General features: G+C 36.5%; 1 protein-coding gene and 1 long non-coding RNA gene across 9 annotated transcripts; one reads left to right on the forward strand and one right to left on the reverse strand.

Annotated features, from left to right (window-relative positions):
- The first annotated feature begins 958 nt into the window (after positions 1–958).
- Positions 959–3,501, forward strand: LOC131144530 (uncharacterized). Its single transcript, XR_009133836.1, has 2 exons — positions 959–1,172; positions 3,119–3,501. It is a non-coding gene; the product is annotated as an uncharacterized LOC131144530 (long non-coding RNA).
- A 713-nt stretch (positions 3,502–4,214) lies between these two features.
- LOC131145038 (pentatricopeptide repeat-containing protein At1g05670, mitochondrial) lies at positions 4,215–25,346 on the reverse strand. Of its 8 annotated transcripts, XM_058094076.1 has the most exons (7): positions 25,029–25,270; positions 7,118–10,372; positions 6,198–6,273; positions 5,834–5,962; positions 5,571–5,725; positions 4,944–5,120; positions 4,215–4,637 (listed from the first exon to the last, which is right to left on the reverse strand). In XM_058094076.1, exon 2 carries the CDS (start codon positions 9,469–9,471, stop codon positions 7,222–7,224), a length of 2,250 nt encoding a protein of 749 aa, XP_057950059.1. In that variant the 5' UTR covers positions 9,472–10,372; positions 25,029–25,270; the 3' UTR covers positions 4,215–4,637; positions 4,944–5,120; positions 5,571–5,725; positions 5,834–5,962; positions 6,198–6,273; positions 7,118–7,221. The 8 variants fall into 8 exon arrangements, with proteins under 8 accessions (XP_057950059.1, XP_057950064.1, XP_057950062.1 ...); XM_058094081.1 differs by lacking the exon at positions 5,571–5,725 and having other exon boundaries at positions 6,180–6,273; positions 25,029–25,346; XM_058094079.1 differs by lacking the exon at positions 5,571–5,725.
- Positions 25,347–25,398: the final 52 nt, after the last annotated feature.

Below are 25,398 nucleotides of genomic sequence, written 5' to 3' on the forward strand. Positions count from 1 at the left end.
CCAAGTGGAGGAGAAGAGACGCAGTGCTCCCTGGAAAACCTAGGTTGGGTGTTACAAATGGTATCAAAGCCAACACCCAGCCGAAATGTGATGAGATTCACATCGCCTGGGTTTGGAAATGTGAGTTTGCAACGAGGATGTTGCGTTCTATAAGTGGGGGAGAATGTGATACCCCATGAATGAAAGACTTAAAAGATTAGATGTTACTACCTATATCAACAAGGTGCACCTTTCTTTTTGAGAGTCTTCCCATAAGAACTCCATAGTTAAGCATGTTTGGCTTGGAGCAATCTTGGGATGGGTGACCACTTGGGAAGTTTTCTCAGGAAGTGTGTGAGTGAGGATAAAACACACTGAAAAAGGCACGTGTTAGTTTGTGAGGCCAGTCATTAGTCTAATAAGGCCCGCCCCCTATTATCTGATCCAGGTGGAGGAGGAGAGACACGGTGCTCCCTGGCAGACCCATGTTGGGGTGTTATAGTACTCTTCCATAAATTGAAATTGTTTGGGCCATCAAATTTCTCCATGCCGAACTTGGATTAATTATCATCCATTAGAAATAAGTAACTTAGAGGCTAATTTTGGCAAAGTCGAGCACACCAATGCATTCGTAATGGCCAAAATAGCTAGGAATGGGTTTAACCCAATATATGTGAGGCCCACTAATGACATGGTAGGTGGGCCCCACTAGTGACGTGGCAGGTGAGTCCACTAGTGATGTGGACAAATTAAATCTCTGGATGTGGCGTGTCAGCAAGCACTTCCTCCTGCACACTTTACTTCTCCAAAAAAAAAAAAAAATCTACTCCAAAGCAATTATAAAGTGCAGGAAAAAAAAGTTAAGATGTGACCACTCCTTTCTTTTTAATAAACAAGTGGTGTTCCCTTTTTTTATTTAAAAAAAAAATAAAAAAACCCACCTTCGTTGTTAAATGTGACTTGTTGTGGAAGATTCAATCTTCCTCTTCACCTATTGCTCCATTCTGAGCAGAGAAAATGGTCCTCACTAGACGTTACAATCACTCGCTGCTGAGAGATCCAACACGATCAGCAGCAAATAATTTTTGCAAGGAAGTAACGAGGAGCTTGTATGGCGTCACGTGAAGATGTCGTTCACGCCTTTGCGACACGATTTGCTATCCCAACTTCGCCTTCTCGTCGCCGACCCGATGGTAAGCACAGATTTTCAATCACGCTCCTCACCCTCTCCAAGCTTTGATATCAATTGTTAGGGGAAAGGGGAAGGTTCAGAACACCAACACAACACACACACACACACACAATCACACAGAACACAAACAGATTATGTGGTTCAGCCTACGTCCATGGGAGAGAAGGAGTCTCACTGTATGATCAATAAGAAAAAAAATAACTCAACTCAAGTTCAAACCTCTCCGCCTCTCGCACACATCTCATTGATTCTACACTTAGCAATTTTTTTTTTTACATGCTCAACACTATTTTACAAAGCAGTGTAAATATATATATATATATACACCAGAGACATGAGACAAAGCAATAAAGAAATAAGCATGTCTGAGGCTGCATGTCCGAGGCTGCGCATGCTCTAAGTGCTGCACCTTCCCAAGCAAAAATTTAAAAGCACCCACATGGATGGGCCAACAAAAAGACCTTCCTACTTTTTCTATGGTGATGCTGGGCAGGTTGATATCATTTTACTTACTATTAATTTTTTCTATGATTTTCATGTAGGCACTGGAAGTCTAAAACTGGCTCTCTAGCTTTGGGGGAATTGTTTACACATACATTTACATTTAAAAAAAAAAAAGAGGGCGGCACCTCCTAAGTTTTATTAGAAAACCCCTCACTTATGGCGGAGGAATACCGTGGTTCCAATCTTGAGACTTTGGGACATTAAAAACAAACACCAAGACTCTAAAACAACCTTAACCAACATAATCATAACTAATAAACCAATGAACAGCAACCAATTAAAAACTAAAAAATTAAACAACTATAAAGTAGAAAACAAACAAAACTCCAAAAGATACACACAAAACATTACGAGCTCAAAGAAGGAAATCCCAATAAATCCAATCAAATTATTCCCCTGACTTGTTGTGGAAGATCATCTCGACAACTATATGATCGAGAAATACCAAATTCACCCTATTTGGCAAAGAAATCTGTACTTTTATTTGCCTCTCTGTAAACATGATCCACTTCAAATTGTATGTCTCTTAATGCTAGCATAAGCTCTTCCCACAAATCCCATAATTTCCAAACCGAGCACTTCCCACAATTTATCCACTAAACCAACAAAGCAGAGTCACATGCAATCCCCACTTGATCAAATCCGAGTTCTTTACATAAATTAATCCCTAAAATAATCGCCTTCAATTCAGCCATGTTATTTGTTCCATAACCTAATAATGAGGAAAAAGCTGCTTTAACTAAACCTTTTTCATCTCTTATTACGCCTCCACCACCACAATTACCTGGGTTACCTCTACATCTTCCATCCACATTCAACTTAACCCAAACTATCCCAAGTTTACACCATCTAACTACACAAGGAAGACGAACCCCCACATTTTTCACTTGAATATCCAAAGCATGAAGGACTACAATATCCGTGCAAGAAGCAAGTGCATATTTATTTAACTTGTATGAAATGGATCTCAACCAATATTTAATATCAAACCGCACAGTTCTCACCAAATCATGAATTGATTCCATCCTGTCTCTATATCGACGAGTCCAGAGTCTCCAAATGATGAAATTAGGTATGAGACCTACCAAAATGTCTAACTGTGAGGCCCGTCTTGCACAACTAAACCAGACATTAACTCTACCTTTCCAAGTACTCGTTGCCATACAACTAACACTCAACGCAACTGCTGCTTGTTTCCATACCTCTTGGGCAAAAGATCCAGTGCAAAACACATAGTCTAGAGATTCAATCTTGATATTTGAACAACAATCACATCGAGAGGCCATCTGAACACCTACATATAATCTGGTGATGTAGCAAAATATAATTTGCTTTTGTTGATTATTACTGCCAATTGGTTCTTTTGATCAATTGATGAATATTCTAAATATAACGAACTTTTTTGCATGTTTCCCGAGAATTGTAATATATTGTATGTTCTAGATGCTTGCAATCATTGGAACCCATAGGATCAATGCGAAGAGGTGGATGTCGTCACAAAAGGTGGAAACTATGGGTGGCATGTGTATGAATGTCCCCCTCTTCAATCCCCAGCAGTTTCAGGGAGGAAAAACTTCTGAACCCACAAATCCGATCTTTCCTATTCTGGATACAAGCACTCTAATGTAAATAACAAAGAAGGATTTGTAGCAATATCGAGTGGGTATTTCTATTGCTCTATGACCGATCCATGTGTGTACGGAAGGTTAGCAAGACCAATTATTTTCTTTTCTTTGATTTAACTTGTAGAAAGAAACAAGGGTGAACTTGCTGATATATATTTAGTACGAATGGATGTTCAGGTACCTGTATGCAGATTTGTATCCTACTGCCTTATGGGCGACCACTGAAAGCCCGGAAAATAGTGGGAATTTTTCTACTGCCAAGATTCCTTCAGCTATGCCCAGAACTCCCCTATCCAGTGCAGCTACATACCTGGGAATTCTTTGCCTTCTTTGGGTTACATATTCTCCTTTGGGCAAGATAACAGGAAGGTTATATTAATCTTGGCCAGTGTACAGAGTGGTTAGCCCAAATCGATACAATTACACTTGCTCGAATGAAAATGTTGCAGTTGTGCCAATTCTTTCTGCGATTCTGTTCCTGTTGGGGTTTGTATTGTAAGAGCTAAATGCAGTAGCACTTAATATCCTCAGAAGGAGAAAAAAAGATGATAGAAAATTGGTTTGGCAATTTTTGAGATGGGACATGGTACAACAAAAAAAATGTTATTTAAGAAACAATCTGAATTGGCTTGGCTCAACTGCAACATTATTTTTCTTTCTGGTATGTTAGACCATTTTTCTTCCTATCCACGCCTGAGTTTAGCCCTTGTTGAGCCTAGTTCTGGAGCGCAGGGCCTGTTGGCCTGTTTAAGATTGAACATGGTGAAAAAACAAACTCAAGCCTAAGATTAATTACTTTTAAAAACCAAACTAATATTTTTGAAAAGGTATTCAGCATTTTATCCGTCAATCAAATTGACTATGTGCCATTTAACATAGTAATGAAAATAGCACTGCAGTCAACAAAAAGGAAAAATGAAAATAAATAATCAGATACAGTGGAAAGTTCAGAGGTAATTATAACAGTGTTCACATTAGTGAAACCAAACAAAACACCCATTATTAGTTAATATTACGGCTGACTACCGTGAGCGAGTGTATTCATATGTTAAAAACCAGTGTCAAAAAAGAGACTTAACACTTGCTTGTAAGGAGACCAAGAAAAACTGGTAATGAGGGGTTTTTGTGGAAGGTCAGACTCAGGAACACAGGATTTCTAGAGTAACCCAGATGATGCCCAAGCCCAGTTTGCTTTTCGTTCCATTAGTTCAAGCCAACTACACCCATGTTTGCCCATCACAGCATCGCCCATTCAGCCTTGAAGCAGATATTGGCAATTTCAAGCCAACTAAACTCATGTGCTGCTGTCTTGACAATATTTTCCTTGCTTGGTCTGTCTGTCAATATCAAAAAATTTTAAGGCCCATTTGAAACTCAGAAAATATTAAGAAAAGAAATTAAAATATAAGGAAATCCTCATTTTCATGATCAATTATCAAGAAAAATAAAAAATAAAATAAAAACACACCGAATGTATAAATAAAACTTTGAATTTATACATCATTAATATTTTATTTTATTTTTTAAAATTTTTAGTCATTAAAATAAACTTTCACTTTTGATGGTATTTAATAGAAAAAGAAAATATAAGAGAAGTTTTTCCTAATTTTCCTTTTATTTTTCCACGTAAAATTCTTGATTACCTAATCGATGTTCAACATCAGGATAACTGCATATGGTAGAGACTAAAATGTCTTTTGTCAAGGAGTCTGATCTCAAATCTCTTTTCATCGGCAATGGTGCTATTTCCCTTTGTAACAGATCCTACGAGAATGTTGCTTTCTTGTTTGATTTTCTTTTCATGCTCCTTGGTCACTTTCCTGCATTAGGAAAACGTGAGGAAAAAAGCAAGAGGGGATTTGCAATGCCACATCACCTAGTAGTTTATACTAAACACCTCGTATGTCCACAAGAAACCTTATTGGGGTGCTTGCAGCCCCCCATCAAAATTGCATGAATGCATAACATTTAGAAGATCATTGTCCATTGTGTAACATAACACCTTCGTATTAGAAAATAACTTTCACTGTCTAGATGGCGTTTAAAATGATAAAGCCAGTTCTCCATTGGCCAAGTGTGTCTCATCTTACAGGATAAAAGACTTCATGAACTTGCATGGGTAAAGAAAAAAATCACATATTGCCAGTAATTCATAGAGCAAGTGACAGAGATTTAATAGCAGTCAGAAAAAATGTTCTCCCTGATGGTTGGAACAATGCGTGTAGAATGCGTTTTGCCTTGGCATTGTAAAGATTTTTCTTGAGGAATACCTTCAGCAGCAAAGTTGAAAAAGGACCCCAGGGGGGTGGGGATGGGAGTTTGGTTCCCTTCCACTTTTTTTTTCCACTGCTTGTTACGATAAGCACAAACCCTCTCCTCCACATGAAAGGAATTTGGAAAATTTCCAACGTTACAGCAACTTCAGCTACCATAATTTGAGCGGAATGCATAAATCCAAGTAAAAAATGGCTAAAGAGAAGCAAGTGTGGAATGCAACAAGGAGAAAAGTGATTAGAGAGAGTCAATAATATACCCACACATTGAAGTGATCTAGCAGCAAATTAGGTTTTTTTGCGCTAAAACTATATTCTCTTCTCAACTTCAAACAACTCTCGTACATATTGAGAAGGGCGAGTTTACCCCTTCGTCTATGCTCTCAACCCTTCAAATAAAAATCAATGCATCATAGATCAATCCACTTACAAATATTTCAAAGAACTCCAAATCCACACCAATAACCATAAAATGCCAACAAAGTCAACAGAATCTCAAAAGCCTTCTAACCCAATCTGTTAGTTTACAACACTTTGTTCTGAACAGACCAAGTCTAAAAATAGAATGGATGACGTATAATCTCAAAGAAAATGAAATTCTCTGACCTGAAAAAGTATACTCACTTTCAGGGCACAGGAAGAGGGGATTTGCAATAAGGCTTTCTATCGTAAACTTGCTCGTCTCTTGCTAACAATTTACCTGAATGATCAAAGAAATAGTAGTATGAGAAGTCTGCATCAGTGATTTCAGCCATTCCTTTGCCCAATGCTCTTTGGAAGCTCTACTCACCAGCTACAAATGCAGCATCAGGTGCAGCTCATTTTATGTTCATTGGATAGCCTTCATGATGCTCATTTAAATGGTGATAAACCTAAAAATGCTACACTAAGTTTATAAATTTGATGGCTTTTATCCCTTTTGCTTTACACACAGTAGGACTATATATTGTCCTCTGTGTGTGTAAATATATTTTACTGACAACATATATTTTTATTCACTATTAAAGATATTATTACTCCAAAAAATAAAATATTCAAAAAGCTGCATTAGTTAGATTCTGTTCAATATTCAGTCATGTGACTCATGTCACAAAAACAAAGTCTATTTAAAATATTATTACTCCAAAAGATAAAATATTCAAAAATTGCATTAGTTAGATTCTGTTCAATATTCAGTCATGTGACTCGTGTCACAAAAACAAAGTCTACCCTGTATGCACATAACTGATTTAGATTATTGTATCAAACTTAGATTATTTCATGTTAATAAATTGAAGAAGCCATGGGTGGAAAAATGACAATACAACATGTTAAAGAATAACTTTTTAATATAAAGCTGTTCATTTTTACAATAAAAATTCATTTCTTTGTAGTCCTAAAATGTGAATCAAGAACATTGTCCTAGCTTGCCACAAATAATGGTCAGATTTCAACAAAACATCAAAATGGGTTAGAAGCAATGATTTAGTTTTGTATCATTAAATCTCCATCCAATAGAAAACGGAACCTAATGAAGAAAATAGAAGACAGGCTAAAGGAATTACCGTGGATTGCTCATAGGTCCAGCATACATAAGAAGTCACCATCCTGCTCTTCCTGGATGAAGACTGAAAATCAGTGTCTTCCATGTCAGTCAGATAAAGCCACACTATGGGCTTTCCTTCTCAGTAGTACCCACAAGGCATTTCTCTATTGCCTCGTCACAAAGTTCAAGAGTCATCTCCATGTTCCCTTCATCATAATTTATATCAAGAAAAATGTTGTATATTCCTTTCTCTGCAATTAAGCCTTCTTCCCTCATCTTTTCAAACAATTCCCTTGCCTCTACAAATTTCTTTTTCTTAAGAAGCCCCTTGATGAGAGCATTGTAGGAAGTAGTAGTCAATTTGAATCCCTTCCCATCCATTTCTTTGTGCAAATACCATGCCTCCTTCATATTCCTTGCTTTACTGTGTCCCCTTATTAATACATTATAGGTGTTGCTGTCAGGAATCACTCCTTGAGCACACATCCCTTTGTATATTTCATTTGTGGCACGCATATTATTTCTAATGCAGTATTGCTTCATAAGAGAGTTGTAGGTAGTGGCATTTGGCATTATACCCTTCTCCAACATCCATTTTAGTAGTTTCTCACCATCTTCTAGCATACCTGACATGCAAAACCCATTCATCAGCACATTAAATGTAACAACTGTTGGTTGAAGTCCTCTATTTAGCATTTCTCGTAAGAGCTCATGGGCCTTAACCATTTCCCCTGATTTACAGTAAGCATCCATCAGAGTTGTATAAGTAATAGTGTCAGGATTCATTCTTGCCAGCTTCATGTCTTCCATTAGCTTTACAGCTTGCTGTATGTTTCCTACTTTACAGAGACCATTCACAAGTGAATTGTAGGTGCAAATATTCAGCACAAGGCCCTTTCCACACATCTCATGAAGAAGTTCATTTGCAGTATCTACTTCCCCACATTTACAAAGGCCATCAGTCAGCGCTGTGTAAGTGACAATATTTGGGGTTAGGCCCATCTGAACCATCTGATTGTGAAGAGAGAAAGCTTCTTTCATCTCACCTGCTTTACAATACCCATCAATAAGCACCGTATAAGTAACTTCATCAGGTGTCAACCCATTTTTAACCATTCCACGAAAAAGATTTTCTGCTTCCATCAACTTTCCACTTTGACAAAGCCCACAAATAATAGCTGTGTATGTAACAAAATCAGGAATAATTTGCTGTTTCCGCATTTCATCAAACAGCTTGTATGCGTCTGCAACATTCCCAGACTTGCAGAGACCATCAATTAGAGTTGTATAGACCACAGTATCTGGAACTATTCCCCGGAACATCATCTCCCTCATGACACACTCTGCCTCTACTACTTTACCAGTCTTACACAGAAGAAGGATTATGCTATTGTAAGTAAATGGGTTTGGCTCCAAACCCTTTATTTGCATTTCTTCTACGAGCTTCAATACATTCTCAAGCTTCCCAGCAACACAATATCCATTTATTACAGTACTATAACTAATAACATCAGGCATACAACCCCTCAGTTCCATTTTCAGAAGTAAGTGGTGAGCTTCTTTCAATTTCCCTCCTTGACAAAGAGAGTGAAGTATAATATTATATGATATAGTATTCCAACAAACGCCCACTTCAGAAAATTCATTAAAAACCTGTAATGCAGTCTCAAACCTTTCAATTTTTCTCAATAGATGAGAGAGGAACAAGTTGCAGGAGTCTATGGAGAGAACCAAGCCATAGTTCAACATCTTATCAAAAAGTTTTCTTGCTTCATTGAGCATCCCACCTTCAACGAGGATATGAAAGAAAATATCAAACACGTGGGGGTTTGAACCCCAATCCTTATGAGTGTATATTAACCGCTCAAGAAAATAAGTAAAAGAAAGGCTAAGATCTAAATTTGGTTTTGCCCAAAAATCATGAATAAGTCCGCGAGCCATCTTTAAATCTTTTGAAGCCATGGCAATTTGAACAACTATGCAACGAGCTTCCAACGTTGGGTGTCTGCACCGACACGCCCAGTCAAAGAAATCCAAAACCAGCCTATAATCATTCTTAATGTTCATGAGGACCCAAATGAAGTGGTCAGACCTGAAATTGGATTCATAGGGTTTTAGAATGCGCTGGAGGGGTTCAGAGCGGCGCTGCTTAATGGCAGTGGAAATCTGATGGACAAGTTCAGAGTCTCGAATGGTACATTTCTTGGGGGAATAATCTGGAAAAGGCCTGGTACTTGCTGAACCTAGGAAAGAAAAATTTTGACATAAACATCTTCCAAAGAAAATGAATGACAAATAAGAAGAACTCAAGTGGGGATTACAAGAGGAAATTTGGAAATGGTGACCTGAACGGGAGATGAGTTGTCTCTTCATGTCGGGAAGAGAAACCCATCAGAACATTGAGAATCTGCGATCGACAATGGAATGGTTCTTCTCCATGTATAAGAGTTACAAGAGAAAATTTTCGGAAATGGTAACCTGAAAAGGAGATGAGTTGCCTCTTCACGTCTAGAAGAGAAACCCATCAGAACATTGAGAATCCGCGATCAACAAAGGAACGGTTCTTCTCCATTCAGTCTCTAACAATACAATTCTTGGGGGAATAATCTGGAAAAAGGCTTGGTAGTTGCTGAACCTAGGGAAGAAAAATTTTGACACAAAACATCTTCCAGAGAAAATGAATGACAAATAAGAAGAACCCAAGTGGGGATTGCAAGAGGAAATTTGGAAATGGTGACCTAAAAAGGAGATGAGTTGCCTCTTCATGTCTGGAAGAGAAACCCATCAGAACATTGAGAATCTGCAATCGACAATGCAACGGTTCTTTTCCATGTAGAAGAGTGGGGATTACAAGAGAAAATTTTTGGAAATGGTGACCTGACAAGGAGATGAGTTGCCTCTTCATGTCTGGAAGAGAAACCCATCAGAACATTGAGAATCCGTGATCAACACTGGAATGGTACTTCTCCATTCAGAGTCTCTAACAGGGATTAATCTGTAAAAAGGCCTGGTACTTGCTGAACGTAGGGAAGAAAAATTTCGACACAAACATCTTCCAAAGAAAATGAATTAACAAATAAGAAGAGCCCAAGTGGGGATTACAAGAGGAAATTTGGAAATGGTGATCTGAAAGTGAGATGAGTTGTCTCTTCATGTCTGGAAGACAAATCCATCAGAACATTGACAATCTGCAATCAACAATGGAATGATTCTTCTCCAAGTAGAAGAAGCAAAGAAAAGAAGCTTCTTCATCATCAATCCATCTCTCCATCACCTGTGATCCCAACAGTCCAATCTTCAGTTCAATATACATGTAATATTGCTGTGTGAAAAATGACCGCATTTAAAACGTGGAAAACAATAAGAAAAGAAAAAGACAATTTGAAGGAATTCACCTTTTCATGTTTGGTTATCAAGAGAAGTGAAAAAGATAATAAAATACATAATAAATTAATGAATAAAAATTTGGCTTTAAGCATCATTTGCATTGAATTTTTAAAAAAAAAAATTAGTCATACTAGTATAATTTTCTTCATTTTCCTTTCTCTAAACAAAATTCTTGATCCAAAGGGAGGCTCATGGCCAATATATTACACCAGAAGACCCCCATACCTCTCCCTTAGTAGCTATCTATTAACTACCCAAGATAAAGTATTGGTGTTAGATATATGCTTTAAAAAACATGGAAGAGAAAGGCTAACACAGATTAATGTAAAAGAACTAGATGGTGAAAACTAAAGGGAGAAAGTATAATAAATTTTAATGGTAAAATGATAAAAGAAGGTGGCTGGAAACACTCTTTAGAATAGGATGGCTAGTTCTATTAAAGAAGTAGCAAAGGAGGGTTTAGAAAGATACTGACTAATAAAGAGAGTTGATGGTGCAATCAAAATATCCAAAAAAGTATTAAGATAAAAAGAATGTGGTTTAGGACGTGGCAGCAATGTACAAACATGGAGAACTTTAAAAACTATAAAATGACAAGAAAGAAGCAAAAAAAAAACTATTAGTAAACAAAATTTAGATAAATTAATTTATAACTATACCAGACACTAAAAACAATATGTCATCATGATGATAATTTATATACTATAAATACAATAGTTTCTTATACTAATCTCCTTTGCACCACTGTCAGGACTAGGAAGCACCAATACTGACACGAGAGGGACATGACCTGATACTGACACATCAATACGATAATATCGAAAAACGTGGCAGGTATATGTTAGTGAATATAAAAATATATATATTTAGGCATGTTTTTTTCCTTTTGGATGACAAATATTGTGGTGATTTTCATTTAAAAATAATATAAGCATCATTCATGCACAATTATCAACTGCACATTTTACAAATTCCATGGCTACAATCATCAACCACATTCATATGATAGAATATTGGTCCAACAACCAAAAACAACTCATCAAGAAATTATAAAGACAACAAATTAACAAAGAATGGCGGCTTTGGACAAGGGAATTCTGTTGGCTGGGAGGTCTGCAGTACTATATACAAGGCTGGCATAGTGGTGCAGGGCTCCAAGTCTAAGGCTTCTCCTCAATTTTATTCTGTTATTAAGGTTTTGTTAACATAATTATAAGGGGTAACAAAGCGCAGCGTTTTCATGCAAGAAGTGTCCCAGATGCATCCTTGTGTCAGGAAGTGTCTCAGTTGTGTCAAAAAATAAAAATAAATTAGTTAAATATTGACACATGTCAGATACATGTCGAGAGGTGTCAGGCAGGTGTCTTTGTCGACTCTTCAGGCTTCTAAAAGTATCAGTGTTTCTTATATTCAGGGGTACAAAGGTGCATGGCGGCTGGGATGCAATGAACAGCCGCATACATATTGTATGACACATGTCTACCATAAATCACATCGTTATCACTACTTATAATTAACTATCTCGATTAGACACATGTCATATGGATATGTACGCAAAGAGGATGGTCCTCTTCACACTCTACCAAGGAGAGAATCCTCATACTATAGTGCTTATGGAGAGAGGGAAAATTACTGTATCTACGAATTACTTTCCAATTTTTCCATCCTCAATAATGAAAATTCTTATTCAAGGATAAAAGAAAGCGAGAAGAATAGAAGGTAGTGATCCTTTCATATCGTAAATCTCCCTGATAAAAATTTCATTGCTCAACAATCTAGTGCATAGAGAATGAACTTCATAGTCCTACATATATAGAGAGGAGGAAAGATACAAAAGTTACTGGAGCACATCATAGTAAGAGACATGATTAAAGGAGAAAGATCATCCAAGCAAACAAAACTAGTGAATAAAAGATAACATAAAATTATTTTTTAAAAATACGTAAAAAAGAAATAAATGAATATGAGCATACAAAGTAAATGAAGAAATAAATTCAGCCTACTTGCAATTGTACTTGTCATGTTTAAAGAATGGAATTGTGTTCATCATCTCATCACTCATGGTCCCAATAATTGAATGAAAGAAACATAGATACAATATTATTGAGGAGCATAGAGGAAATACACATAAGAAACATTTATAGTTCAGTAAACATGTGTATGAAAATCATTTAGCTTCATTAAGTTCTTTTAACTTAGTTCTCCACATTTTTTTTTTTTTTGGGGGGGCGCTATTCTTCATGCATAAACAAGATTAATGTATAAGTCTAGTAGACAAGTTAAATGGGTGGGTATAGGTCACATTATTCTTATTTTTACTATTTAATTTTAGTCAACCTATTTACCCATTTAATTTTAACTCCCAATCAAACCTATTTCTTCATTAGTTCTAAAATGAAGATATTCCCATTTCTATTATCACACTTTCCAATATGCTTATATAATCCATACACGACACCATTTACCGATTTAATTTTAAAAATAAGGCCTCTTTCTGTGTGCGTCAACTACCAATATTACTTTGTAATAATATTTTATAATAAGATCATTAATAATATGACAGAAAAATTGAGTAATAATATTTTGACGAATCTTCTCTCCTTCCCTTACCGGCTTCAATCGCGAGGAGATTGGAGGGAACTCAGAGAAAATTTCTTTGGGGAAGCTTAGGGGAGGAGTTTAAATATCACCTTGTTAGATGGGGAGTAGTTAGTCAAACAACCCATTTTTTAAGGAGGTTATGGAGTTTCATGAAGGAGAAAGATCACCATTGGCGGAATTTTATTGTTTCTAAATATGGGCTTGAGCACAATGATTGGACAACACACATTAGATGAGTCGCTATGGAGTGGGTGCATTCATCAAGAAAGGATAGGATTTTTTTTTTTTTTCCAATTTGTGACATTTCAGGTGGGGAATAGGGCCAATGTTTACTTTTGGCATGATGTGTGGCATGAGAACTGCAATCTTAGAGCTGCATTTCCTTTCATCAACAGCTTGGCTTGTGACAGAAATGCCCTTATTAGTCATCATCTCCAAATCACTGATCAGGGAATTTTCTGTGGCAGCTTGGGATCTTCACACACTCTGAATTCTACAGATTTCTATACAAACTCCGTCATCAAAACATTTCCAAAGAGCCTAAATGGGCTTTGGACAAAAATTCTGTTAAATCTTTTTATAAGAAGCTCTCACCATTGAGAACAAATTTCAATAACTCTCCTTGGATTCACATTTGGAGGACTGCAGCCCCTTCAAAGGTTGCCTTTTTTGCTTGGGAGTCTGTACATGGAAATGTTTTAACCCTCAACAATCTTACAGTCACGAACTGGTGTTTTCAATGTATGGCTGACGCAGAATCAGTTTATCACATTCTTCTCCACTGCCCCTGTACAAGGAACTTGTGGAATTTGGCTCTTTCCTTGGTTGGGCAGCAGTGGGTTACAGAAAATTCAATTAGAGGGGAAACTTGGGCTTGGAAAGGCATCAGCGCCACAAAGGAGAACCGAAAGGGCTTGAACCTCATCCCTATCGCCATCTTTTGGTGGGCTTGGAAAAAAAGAAATAAGAGAGCCTTCAAAGATTCATCTACTTTGCTTCAGACCTACAAAGCCCAATGGATTACATATGTCTCCATCTGGCATAGTGGGAAACTTGTTAATGATCATTTTTGTGATCCTTGATGTTTGCGACACTCTACAAAGTGGTTGATTTTTGTACCATGGGTTGGCATCCCCTTGATGCCTTGTTAATATATTTTCCTTTTTGCTAATAATATACACACACACACACGCTGAAGTACACTAACTAACTTCGTTTGAAGCTGTCATGTACTGCCAATAGTCAAGTAAAGATAATCCTAAATAGATGATGTGTTAAAGATTTTGCTAGACTGAAGAGAAATGGCCTAAGCTCTTGCTCAAATTAAAAAGTAGGTGGGAAAAAAATATATATATCAGAAGCATGAAAAATGGGACAGATTAAAGCATCCACATACATATTTCCTTGTGAATCACTTTGACAACATATCAAGCACATGGTCTACAAACTATGCAGTAACAAGATTGGCTGACCTTCATGAGCTAACAAGTTAAGAAGGCCTATATAAAACAATCTCATCCCTGGGATTAATCTATGAGCACAGTTAATTAGTTATAGAGAGAATCCATTTTGATTTGAGGCAACTAAAACCAGCAATTGGGATCTCTATGAAAGTGAAAAGGGATGGAAAATAAACAACGAAAGTAAAGGGATGGAAAATAAACAACGAAAGCAAATTAAGTATACAACTACAGAACTAGAGAAGTCCCATCATCAGACATCACTTGCCTCTATGTTCTATCAAGTTCTTGCACTGCACAGGAGGAAATAATGTCTTTAATTCCTTGCATCCACTGACAAACCAGAAGAGACTTTAAATTTTAACAAAATGAGGCTTCTCCCCTGATTGAACTAGTGACAACGCTGAGCCTCAAAACTAGTCTTCTAGATTGAAGGTCAGCAGCTAGTCAAGAGCAAGCAGAGAGAGCGAGAGGGCATGTCGAGAGCTATGCAGCTTTTGACCCATTGTTTTGACATATTTTCAAAATTTCAAAGTTAAAATGGTTTACTCAGTTGACGGGTCAAGACTCATGAAAGGCTCATTTAAGTCCCATTTGGAACGTCTTAAAAAATAAGTACTTGTGTCAATAAGTAATGTTTTGTTCACACTTAAATACTTTTCTAAACTATTTTTTCTAAGAAAAAAAAGTATTTTTTGAAAATATATATTCCCAAAAAAAAATAGTTATTTGAAGAAGTACTTATAATAAGCAATCACTACTTTTAGATAAGCACTTCTTCAGATAAGTATTTTTTTTTTTTTTTCAGAAAAAAGTACTTTTCTATAAATGGTTCCAAACAAGCCCAATTATGAGGGTCAAGTCTAAATGCATCATTCATTTATGACCAATATAATTATATTTTAGTTTATTTATTTATAGTGTAACAATAAATTAATAGATATGAGTTATAATTTTCACCTTCGAGCATATCCTCTTATCTTTTAATCTATTTTTTTTGGTTATTTTTTCCTTTTTTTGAGAAGACACTCACCAAGAGGATTTGAAGTTAGAACTCAAATGACAAGTTTTGTGTTATTATTTATACAGGGATTCAAAAAAAAATTGCGTATTTATTTATGATAATGGTGAGACCATACGTGAAATCACTAATTTAGCTACTTAAATTTATATATTTTATCAATTAGCTCCTTTACTATCAGACAAAAACCATTTGTCCTTATATTTCTAATTTGTAAAATTAAGGCCCTATACTTAATAATTTTGTATAATTTAGATGGGCACAAAAGTGAGTCCTAGATCTGGAAAAATAGATAAAATTCCATTAATCTTAACAGAATCCGATCCACTTAAACTCCTTCATAATCAACCTGCACATTAAATGACTCGGATATGGTTTCCAAAAATTTTATCTGCCCTAAACAGGTTGTTAACAGATATCGAGTTTTATCCAATGGACATCTGATAACCCGTAAAACAATTAATGTTCAAATCCATATATAATTTCATATGTCCATGCTTATCAAGCATTAGCCCAGCTAACACAAACCCAATTGGCCAACTCTTGCACTAGTATTTGTGCCTTTGGGTTTAGCCCACACACCCACTTAAACTCAAACCCAAATGTCCAATTCTCGTGATAAAAAAAAAAAAGCCTCAAATTCATAATCTGAATTTTTTTCAAAAAAATTATAATTTTGTGAGTAGTTATTAAATGTTTAACAATTTGCCATAGTTACTAAGTAATATAGGTTTCTACTTTTGTGATTGATTATTAAATATTTAAGAGTTCGTCAAATTATAATTTTGAAAATAACTTCAATTATTATGTTAAAAAATTATTCATTGGACAGTAAAAAAGCTTATCCAATCCAAGCCACCATAAATCTACCACTTAATTGCGTCTGATATGAGTTTTAATTTTCTGACCCGATAATTCGCCTAAATTATCCCACCTAATCTGCATTGCCAAGTCCAAAGGCAGACCCAAAAATTTCAACCAAGGTCAAAAAACAAATAAATAATAAGATTAAAATATTTTTATATTTCCAAGAAAAATAATCAAATTGCAAATACATAATACCTTCATGTTTAACACTAATAATTGTTAAGCAAGAGAATCAATCCACTTCCTTAAATTTCGACACAACATATTTCTCTCCAACGGCTTCAACATCTGAAACAAACATATCGGCTCCAACAACCTGATTTAAATTTAATTTTTGCTTCCGCATATCTTGTACTCAATATTTATTATTTGTATTTCAAATTTCAAATGTATCATTGTAACAACCTGTGCTGTATAAATAAACCAATACACGGACTGGTTTGGCATTGAGGCCAAAACCTTTTATTCATATCCTATTTCTTTCATGGTATCAGAGCATATCTGCTCACGCACTTCTACACTGATCCTTCAACTTTTCAACCTCATCTAATGGCTGCCTCATCACCTGTCAATTTTATTGCCCCCAATTTTAGCCAACTTGTTTCGGCTAAGTTGGATGAGACCAACCATCTCATGTGGTTGTCTCAAATTGTTTCGGTTCTCAAGAGCCAAGATCTAATGGGCTTCGTGGTTGGTTCTCTACGTGCCCCTCTCAATTTCTCATTGATGATCAAGGGAAACCAACAACTACTCTCAATCCTGAGTATATCCTATGGAATCGAAAGGATCCATTCATTTTGGGCTGGATTAATGCCACTCTTTCTGATAAAGTGGCACCATCTGTGTATGGTATCAATTCGGCACGACCTGCTTGGCTTGCCTTGGCCAACAAATTTACTTCTCCATCTCGATCTCGCATCAACCACTTGAAGCAACTCCTCCAAATTTTGAATCAAGGTTCCATGAAGTGTGCCGCTTACCTTGACTCGGCAAAGCAACTAGCAACACAACTAGGAGTCGTTGGTAAGCCCATTGATGATGATGATTTAATTGCTTACATTGTGAGTGGTTTGAATCATTCATATCACCCCTTTGTCACTTATCTGTCTCTTGCCACACGAGATAAAGCTCTCTCCTTTGAAGACTTCCAAGCCGAGCTACTATCCTGTGAGTTACTTCTAGAAACTCAACTTCATTCAATCCTACCTGAAACCAATAATTTAGCCTTGTTTGCTCCCAAACATCCCCAACAGCATTACAACCGAAAGCCAAAATACCCCATAAAATCCAACCTACAACCTCCCATACTCCATACTACTCCAAACAGCCAGCACCTAATACCCAATCTTCTCCTCGACCAAACCGACCCCAACAAACTTTTAATACCCCACAAACCCCTTGCCAAATCTATGGCAAAACAAACCACCAAGCACTAGACTGTTTTCATCGCATGGACTATGCTTATCAAGGTCGCCATCCTCCTCCTCAACTAGTGGTTATGGTTGCTCAAACTAATGCTGTTCATGTTGCTGAAAATCCTTGGTTCATTAACAGTGGGGCTAATCAACATATTATAGCCAATCTTGAGCAACTAACTCTTGTGCAACCGTACACTGGACAAGAGCATGTTGCTGTTGGTAATGGATAAGGTTTGAATATCAAAAATACTGGTTCCATTGTTCTCCATGCCCCTACTTCTTCACTTAAACTTAATCATGTTCTTCATTGCCCTCAAGCCTCTGCTAATTTACTCTCGATTAATCAATTTTGTCTTGAAAATCACTGTTTCTTCATTCTAACTAATTCTCATTGTTTTTTCAAGGACAACCGCACGGGGAAGACACTGTTGGAAGGACAAAGTAGTGGTGGACTTTATCCCATCAATTTGCAGTCATTAGTTCTCAATAAACCACTTGCAATGGCAGCGGTAGTAGGAGTCAAAGCATCGGTTCCAGTTTGGCATTCTAGATTAGGACATGCTTCCCATTCAGTTGTCGCTCAATTATTAAATAAATATTCTCTACCTTATGTTGGTTCATTGAATAATAGTGCCGTCTGTGAGCCTTGTCAACTGGGTAAAGGCAAACAACTTCCCTTTTTAAGATCTCATCAAATAACCAGTTCACCTTTGGGACTTATTCATTCCGATCTTTGGTCTTGCCCAACTCAATCTCTTAGTGGTTGCCGTTATTATGTTATTTTCATTGATGATTTCTCTCGGTTTACATGGCTTTATCCTCTTCAAAATAAATCTGATGTCTATGTATGTTTTCTCAAATTTAAAGTTCTTATTGAAAATCAATTATCTTGCAAAATTAAGAACCTCCAAACTAATGGAGGTGGGGAATACATGTTTAAACCATTTCAATCATTCCTTGCAACGAATGGCATTCATCATCACATCACATCACATGTCCCCACACTCCTCAGCAAAAAGGTACCGGTACTGCTAAGAGAAAACATAGACATATTACTGAAATTGGATTATCCTTGCTCACTCAATCTCATTTACCTCTCACATACTAGGTTGATGTTTTCTTAACTGCCATATACCTTATTAATCGTTTGCCTACATTGGTTCTTAACAATGACACACCTTTCTTCAAATTGTTTGGCAACCATCCCGATTATACATCTCTTCAAACCTTCAGATGTGCTTTTATCCGCTTTTGTGACCATATGCATCCCACAAACTCATGTTTCATACTAAGAGGTGTATATTTCTGGGTTATAGTGCTAATCAACAAAGCTATAGGTGTCTAGATCCAGTTTCTCATAAAATTTTTATCTCTCGTCATGTGATTTTTGATGAACTTATGTTTCCTGGAAAGGTGGCTTGACGTCCTCACAACCTTCCACAACGGCTACCTCTCATGGTAATTCCTTCCCTATCTCATTTCCTTCAAGTTTTAATTGTACAAACAACAACAACAAAATCAAGCCTTAGTCCCACTAGGTGGGCTCAGCAATATGAATCATTTTCCGCCAATTTATGCGATCATGGACCATTTCTTTTAATAGATTAACAACAACAACAACAAAACCAAGCCTCAGTCCCACTAAGTGGGGTCGGCTATATGAATCCTTTTCCACCAATTTATGCGATCATGGACCATTTCTTTTGATAGATTCAAAGATATTAAATCCTTACTCACTATCTCCTCCCAAGTTATTTTAGGTCTACCCCTACCCCTTCTACTGCCCCCCACAGTAACTAAGTCAATCTTCCTCACAGGTGCACTATAAGGCCTACATTGCAAGTGTCCATACCATCTGAGTCGTCCTTCCCTTATCTTATCTTCTATAGGAGCTACACCTAACTTACCACGAATATGTTCATTCCTTAATTTATCTTTCAATGTTATACCACTCATCCATCTAAGCATCCTCATTTCGGCAACTTTTACTTTTTGGATATTATGTTTCTTCGTCGCCCAACATTCTGATCCATATAGCATAGCTGGTCTTATAGATGTCCTATAAAACTTCCCTTTCAATTTTAAGGGTATTCTACGATCACATAGAACACTTGAAGAACTTCTCCATTTTACCCAACCTGCTTTAACTCCATGCATTACATTTCTTTTAATAGATTCAAGGATATTAAATCCTTACTCACTATCTCCTCCCAAGTTATTTTAGGTCTACCTCTACCCCTTCTATTGTCCCTTACAGTAACTAAGTCACTCTTCCTCACAAGTGCACTATGTGGCCTACATTGCAAGTGTCCATACCATCTGAATCGTCCCTCCCTTATCTTATCTTCTATAGGAGCTACACCTAACTTACTACGAATATGTTCATTTCTTAATTTATCTTTCAATGTTATACCACTCATCCATCTAACTTTCTCATCTCGGTAACTTTTACTTTTTAGATATTATGTTTCTTCGTCGCCAAACATACCAATCCATATAGCATTGTTGGTCTTATAACTGTCCTATCAAACTTTCCTTCCAATTTTAAGGGTATTCTACGATCACATAGCACACTTGAAGCACTTATCCATTTTACCCAACTTGCTTTAACTCTATGCATTACGTCATCTTCAATTTCTCCTTCAACATGCATAATAGATCCAAGGTATCGAAATCTACAAGTGCTATTTATTTCTTCATCATCAAGTTTAACTTTGTCCCCAATATTCCTCCTATCATTACTAAAATTACATTTCATATATTCTGTCTTATTTCTAACTATCCTAAAGCCTCTAGATTCGAAAGCTTCTCTTCATAATTCTAACTCAACCTCTACTCCGTCCCTAGTTTCATCAATTAATACAATATCATCTGCAAACAACATACACCATGGAACCTCTTTTTGAATACTCTTAGTCAATTGGTCCATCATTAAAGCAAAAAGATAAGGACTCAAAGCAGATTTTTGATGCACAACTATGGTGATTGAAAATTCTCTAGTTTCTCCATTTATAGTCCTTACACTAGTCATTACTTCATTGTACATATCCTTAATGACATTGGTATACCTACTACATACACCTTTTTTTTTCTAAAACTCACCATAGAATTTCCCTAGGTATCCTATCATATGCTTTCTCAAGGTCAATAAAAATCATATGCAAGTCTCTTTTCTTTTCCCTAAATTTTTCCATTAATTTTCTTAAAAGATAAATAGCTTCCGTGGTAGATCTCCCAAGCATAAAACCAAATTGATTTTCTGAGACCTTCGTTTCTAACCTTAATTTTTGTTCAACTACCATTTCTCATAGTTTCTTCATATGACTCATAAGTTTAATTCCACGAATATTTCCTTTATTTTTGTATATAGGTATTAAAGTGTTTTTCCTCCATTCATCTAGCATATTCTTATTTTTTACAATTTTATTAAATAAATTAGTTAACCATATAATTTCGTTATCACCTAAGCATTTCCAAACTTCAATTGGGATGTTATCTAGTCCCATAACTTTCCCATTTTTCATCTTTTTTAGTGCGAACTTAACTTCGTTAACTCTAATTTTGCGAATAAATCTCATATTTTTAGTTTTTTCCTTATTTGACAATTATAAGTTTAAACTTTCTATTTGGTTTTCATTAAATAACTTACTAAAGTAACTTCGCCACCTTTCTTTAATATTTTCGTCCTTAACTAAGACAATATCATCCTCACTTTTTATACATTTTACATTTTACATTTACTAAGTCCTTACTCTTCCTTTCTCTAACTTTAACAAGTTTAAATATATCTATTTCCCCTTCTTTTGTACCTAATCTATTATACAAACTATTAAATGATCTATATTTAACTTCACTAACGTCCTTTTCGGCATCTTTACTTGTCTCCTTATATTTTTCAAAGTTATCTCTATTTCTACATTTTTGCCACGTTTTATACCAAATTTTTTTTGTCTTTATGATTTTTTGTACATCTTTATCCCACCACCAACTCTCTTTATTCGAGAATCTTCCCCTTGATTCACGTAAAATATCTTTTGCTATCTTTTTAGTAGAGCTAGCTAATCTATTCCAAAGAGTATTTGTATCTATCTCATCCTCTATGGTCCAATCCTTATCTTTAATCATTTTATCTTTAAATTTTATTATATTTTTTTCTTTTAGGTTCCACCATCTAGTTCTCTTACACTAGTTTATTTTATCCTTTTTTTTCATTTTTTAATACATATATCTAACACTAAGACTCTATGTTGTGTGGTTAGGCTTTCACCTGGAATAACTTTACAATCCTTGCATGATAAACGATCTACCCTCCTAATTAAAAAAAAAAATCTATTTGAGTTCTATTTTGTCCACTTTTAAAGGTTATTAAGTGTTCTTCTCTCTTCTTAAAGCAAGTATTCATTATACTAAAATCATATGACATAGCGAAGTCTAAGTTCATCTCCCCAGACTTATTTTTGTCTCCATATCCATATCCTCTATGTATCCTCTCATAATTTTTATTATCTCTTCCAACGTGTCTATTCAAATCTCCTATAAATATTTTCTCAGTCTCTGGTATGCCTTATGATATTTATTATTTCTCTTTAAGATTTTCTGCTAAACCGACTCGAGGAGCATAAGCACTAATGATATTTATTATTTCTTATCCTAATACCATCTTGATTTTTATAATTCTATCTCCTACTCTAGTTACATCCACAACGCTATTTTTTAAGTTTTTGTCTATAATAATGCCTACTCCATTCTTATGTTTTTCTTTTCCAGTGTACAAAAGTTTAAATCCTGATTTATCAATTTCTCTAACTTTTTTCCCCACCCACTTAGTTTCTTTATATTAATTCTTCTTTTGATCATTGTATCCACAATTTCCATGCTTTTACCCGTAAGTGTCCCTATGTTCCAAGTTGCTAATCTAATCCTAGTTTCCTGAACTAACGTCTTTACCTGCCCACGCCCAGAATGATGTAGGAATCCTCACATATTTGACTCCGTACCCAAGCACCAACACGGTGCATCGCTTCGAGGCGACGACCTAGCCCATCCTCGCACACTTTTCGCCACACCCGGGTGGTTCAAGTGCAACGCGTCGCTCGTAGGGGACGCCCCAGCAAATATTTGGTAAGGATTCATATCATAACGATCTAACAAATTTTATGCTAGCTGTCAACTACCTAACGCAACCCTCCTCCTTTACCCAGGCTAGGGACCGACTGTCAGCTAATATTGGATCTAATCTATCTCTTAGCACTCCTACAGATTCAACTACCCCTCATAATTCTCCTGTCCAAACCCCTTTACCATCTCCACATGCTTTCGTTCCTCCGACATCCACTTCATGTCCGGATCTTTCTCCACCTCCACCTCACTCCTTAACCGCACCTCAAGGCTTTGTTCATCTGGATTTTTCTACCTACGTTTGCAAGCTTGAGAAGTCCTTATATGGAGTCAAACAAGCCCCGCGGGCTTGGTTCATGCGCCTATCTCAATCTCTACTTTAGTTTGGATTTATTTCCTCACCGGTGGACTCTTCATTATTTATTTATCATCAAGGAAATATTCACTTGTTCTTTCTCATCTATGTGGATGATATTCTTGTGACGGGCACACATCCTTCCCTTATTACTTCTCTAATTGGCAAGTTGCAAATGGAAATCAAAATGAAGGATCTTGGTTCATTAAATTATTTTCTTGGCATTCAAGCTCATCGAGACTCTACGGCCTTACAACTCCGGCAATCAAAATACATTGGTGATCTTATAAATCGCACTAAGATGATTGGTGCCAAACCTTATCCCTCACCATGCTTCTCGGGACTTCAGCTTTCAACTCATGTGGTGAACCTCTTTCGGCAACTCAAATTACTGAGTATCGCCAAACTGTAGGTGCTCTACAACATTGCACTTTGACTCGTCCTGATATTGCTTTCTCAATTAACCAACTATGCCAACACATGCATTGTCCAACATCCACTCACTGGTCTACTACTAAGCAGGTTCTCCACTATCTCAAAGGAACAATTGACAACAGCTTAAGGTATCAAAAAGGATCTCTTACTCTTAAGCCTATTGCAACTCTGATTGGGCCGGTAATTCTGATGATCGCCGTTCGACTACAAGCTACGGTGTATTTCTTGGTTTCTATTTAGTGTCTTGGACCGCTAAGAAACAAACTGTTGTAGCACGCTCCAACACCGAGACGGAATATTGGGCTTTAGCAATCACCACAATCGAACTCTATTGGGTTAGAATGCTTCTCAAAAACCTATGTATACCTCTCTCTATCCCTCCAAAAATTTGGTGTGACAACATTTGTGCATTAGCCTTAGTTTCTAATCCTGTCTTTCATGCTAGAACCAAGCATATCGAAGTGGACTACCATTTTATCCGTGAGAAAGTTCTTAATAAAGATATTACACTCAAATCTATTTGTTCCCAAGACCAAATTGCTGATGTTTTTACAAAGGGATTAAGCACATGTCGTTTTTGTGAGCTTCGGCACAAGCTGCAAGCGTGCCTACCCCCTTCCAGCTTGCAGGGGATGTTAAGCAAGAGAATCAGTCCACTTCCTCAAATCTCGACACAGCAGATTTCTCTCCAACGGCTTCAACATCTGCAACAAACATACCGGCTCCAACAACCTGATTTAAATTTAATTTTTACTTCCGCATATCTTGTACTCCATATTCAACATATAAATAAACCAATACACACGGACTGGTTTGGCATTGAGGACAGAACCTTTTATTCATATCCTATTTCTTTCAATAATAAGTATTCTGTATTTAAAATCAAAAGCCAAAACCCTAAATTATAATTTATAGATTTAATGTTCTAATTTTCTAAAGCATTGCAAGCGTAGTCCATTGCCCAATTCCCAAATAAAGTTGATAAACAAATATTGAAACAGTATCTACCAAAAAAAAAATTTTAAATACACATACAAAAATATATATAAATTAAAATTTTAAATTATTAGCCTATAAAGGTAGCCTGGAAACCGTCTAAAGAATTAGACTATTGCATTACTAGTTTGTTCTCTACTCTGTAAATAGAGAGAGAGAGAGAGAGAGAGAGAGAGAGAGAGAGAGAGAGAGAGAGAGAGAGAGAGAGAGAGAGCAAACAGAAGGTTCTGATGAGACTAGGAGAAGGAGAGGAAAGTTACTAGAGTACTAACCGCTACTGGACGTGGCTGCTATCGGACCTGAACGGTGTGGATGCGTGAACGGTGACCGTGGTTGCTGCCAAACAGCAGCGAGGACGTTGCCGGCTGCAGATGCGATTGGTGGATTCTTGCTGCGGCTGCTGCCTAAGGCCCTGAATTGCAAAACTGAGTTTGCCCTAGGAAGGAGGAACGATGGCCGATGGGAAACGAGACTTCGATTGTTTGCTCGAAAATGACCAAAGAGGGAGAATGAGTCAGTGAGACGGGCAAGATTTTGTTTGATAATCCTTATGAAGCTGTATTTTCAGTGGGGACAATTTTTAATTGGGTAAACAGCACCCGTTCAGTTTTTCAAATATAACACTTCACCCCTATATTTTTA

This window comes from Malania oleifera, chromosome 12, assembly GCF_029873635.1.
Source record: "Malania oleifera isolate guangnan ecotype guangnan chromosome 12, ASM2987363v1, whole genome shotgun sequence".
NCBI classification, from domain to species: Eukaryota; Viridiplantae; Streptophyta; class Magnoliopsida; order Santalales; family Ximeniaceae; genus Malania; species Malania oleifera.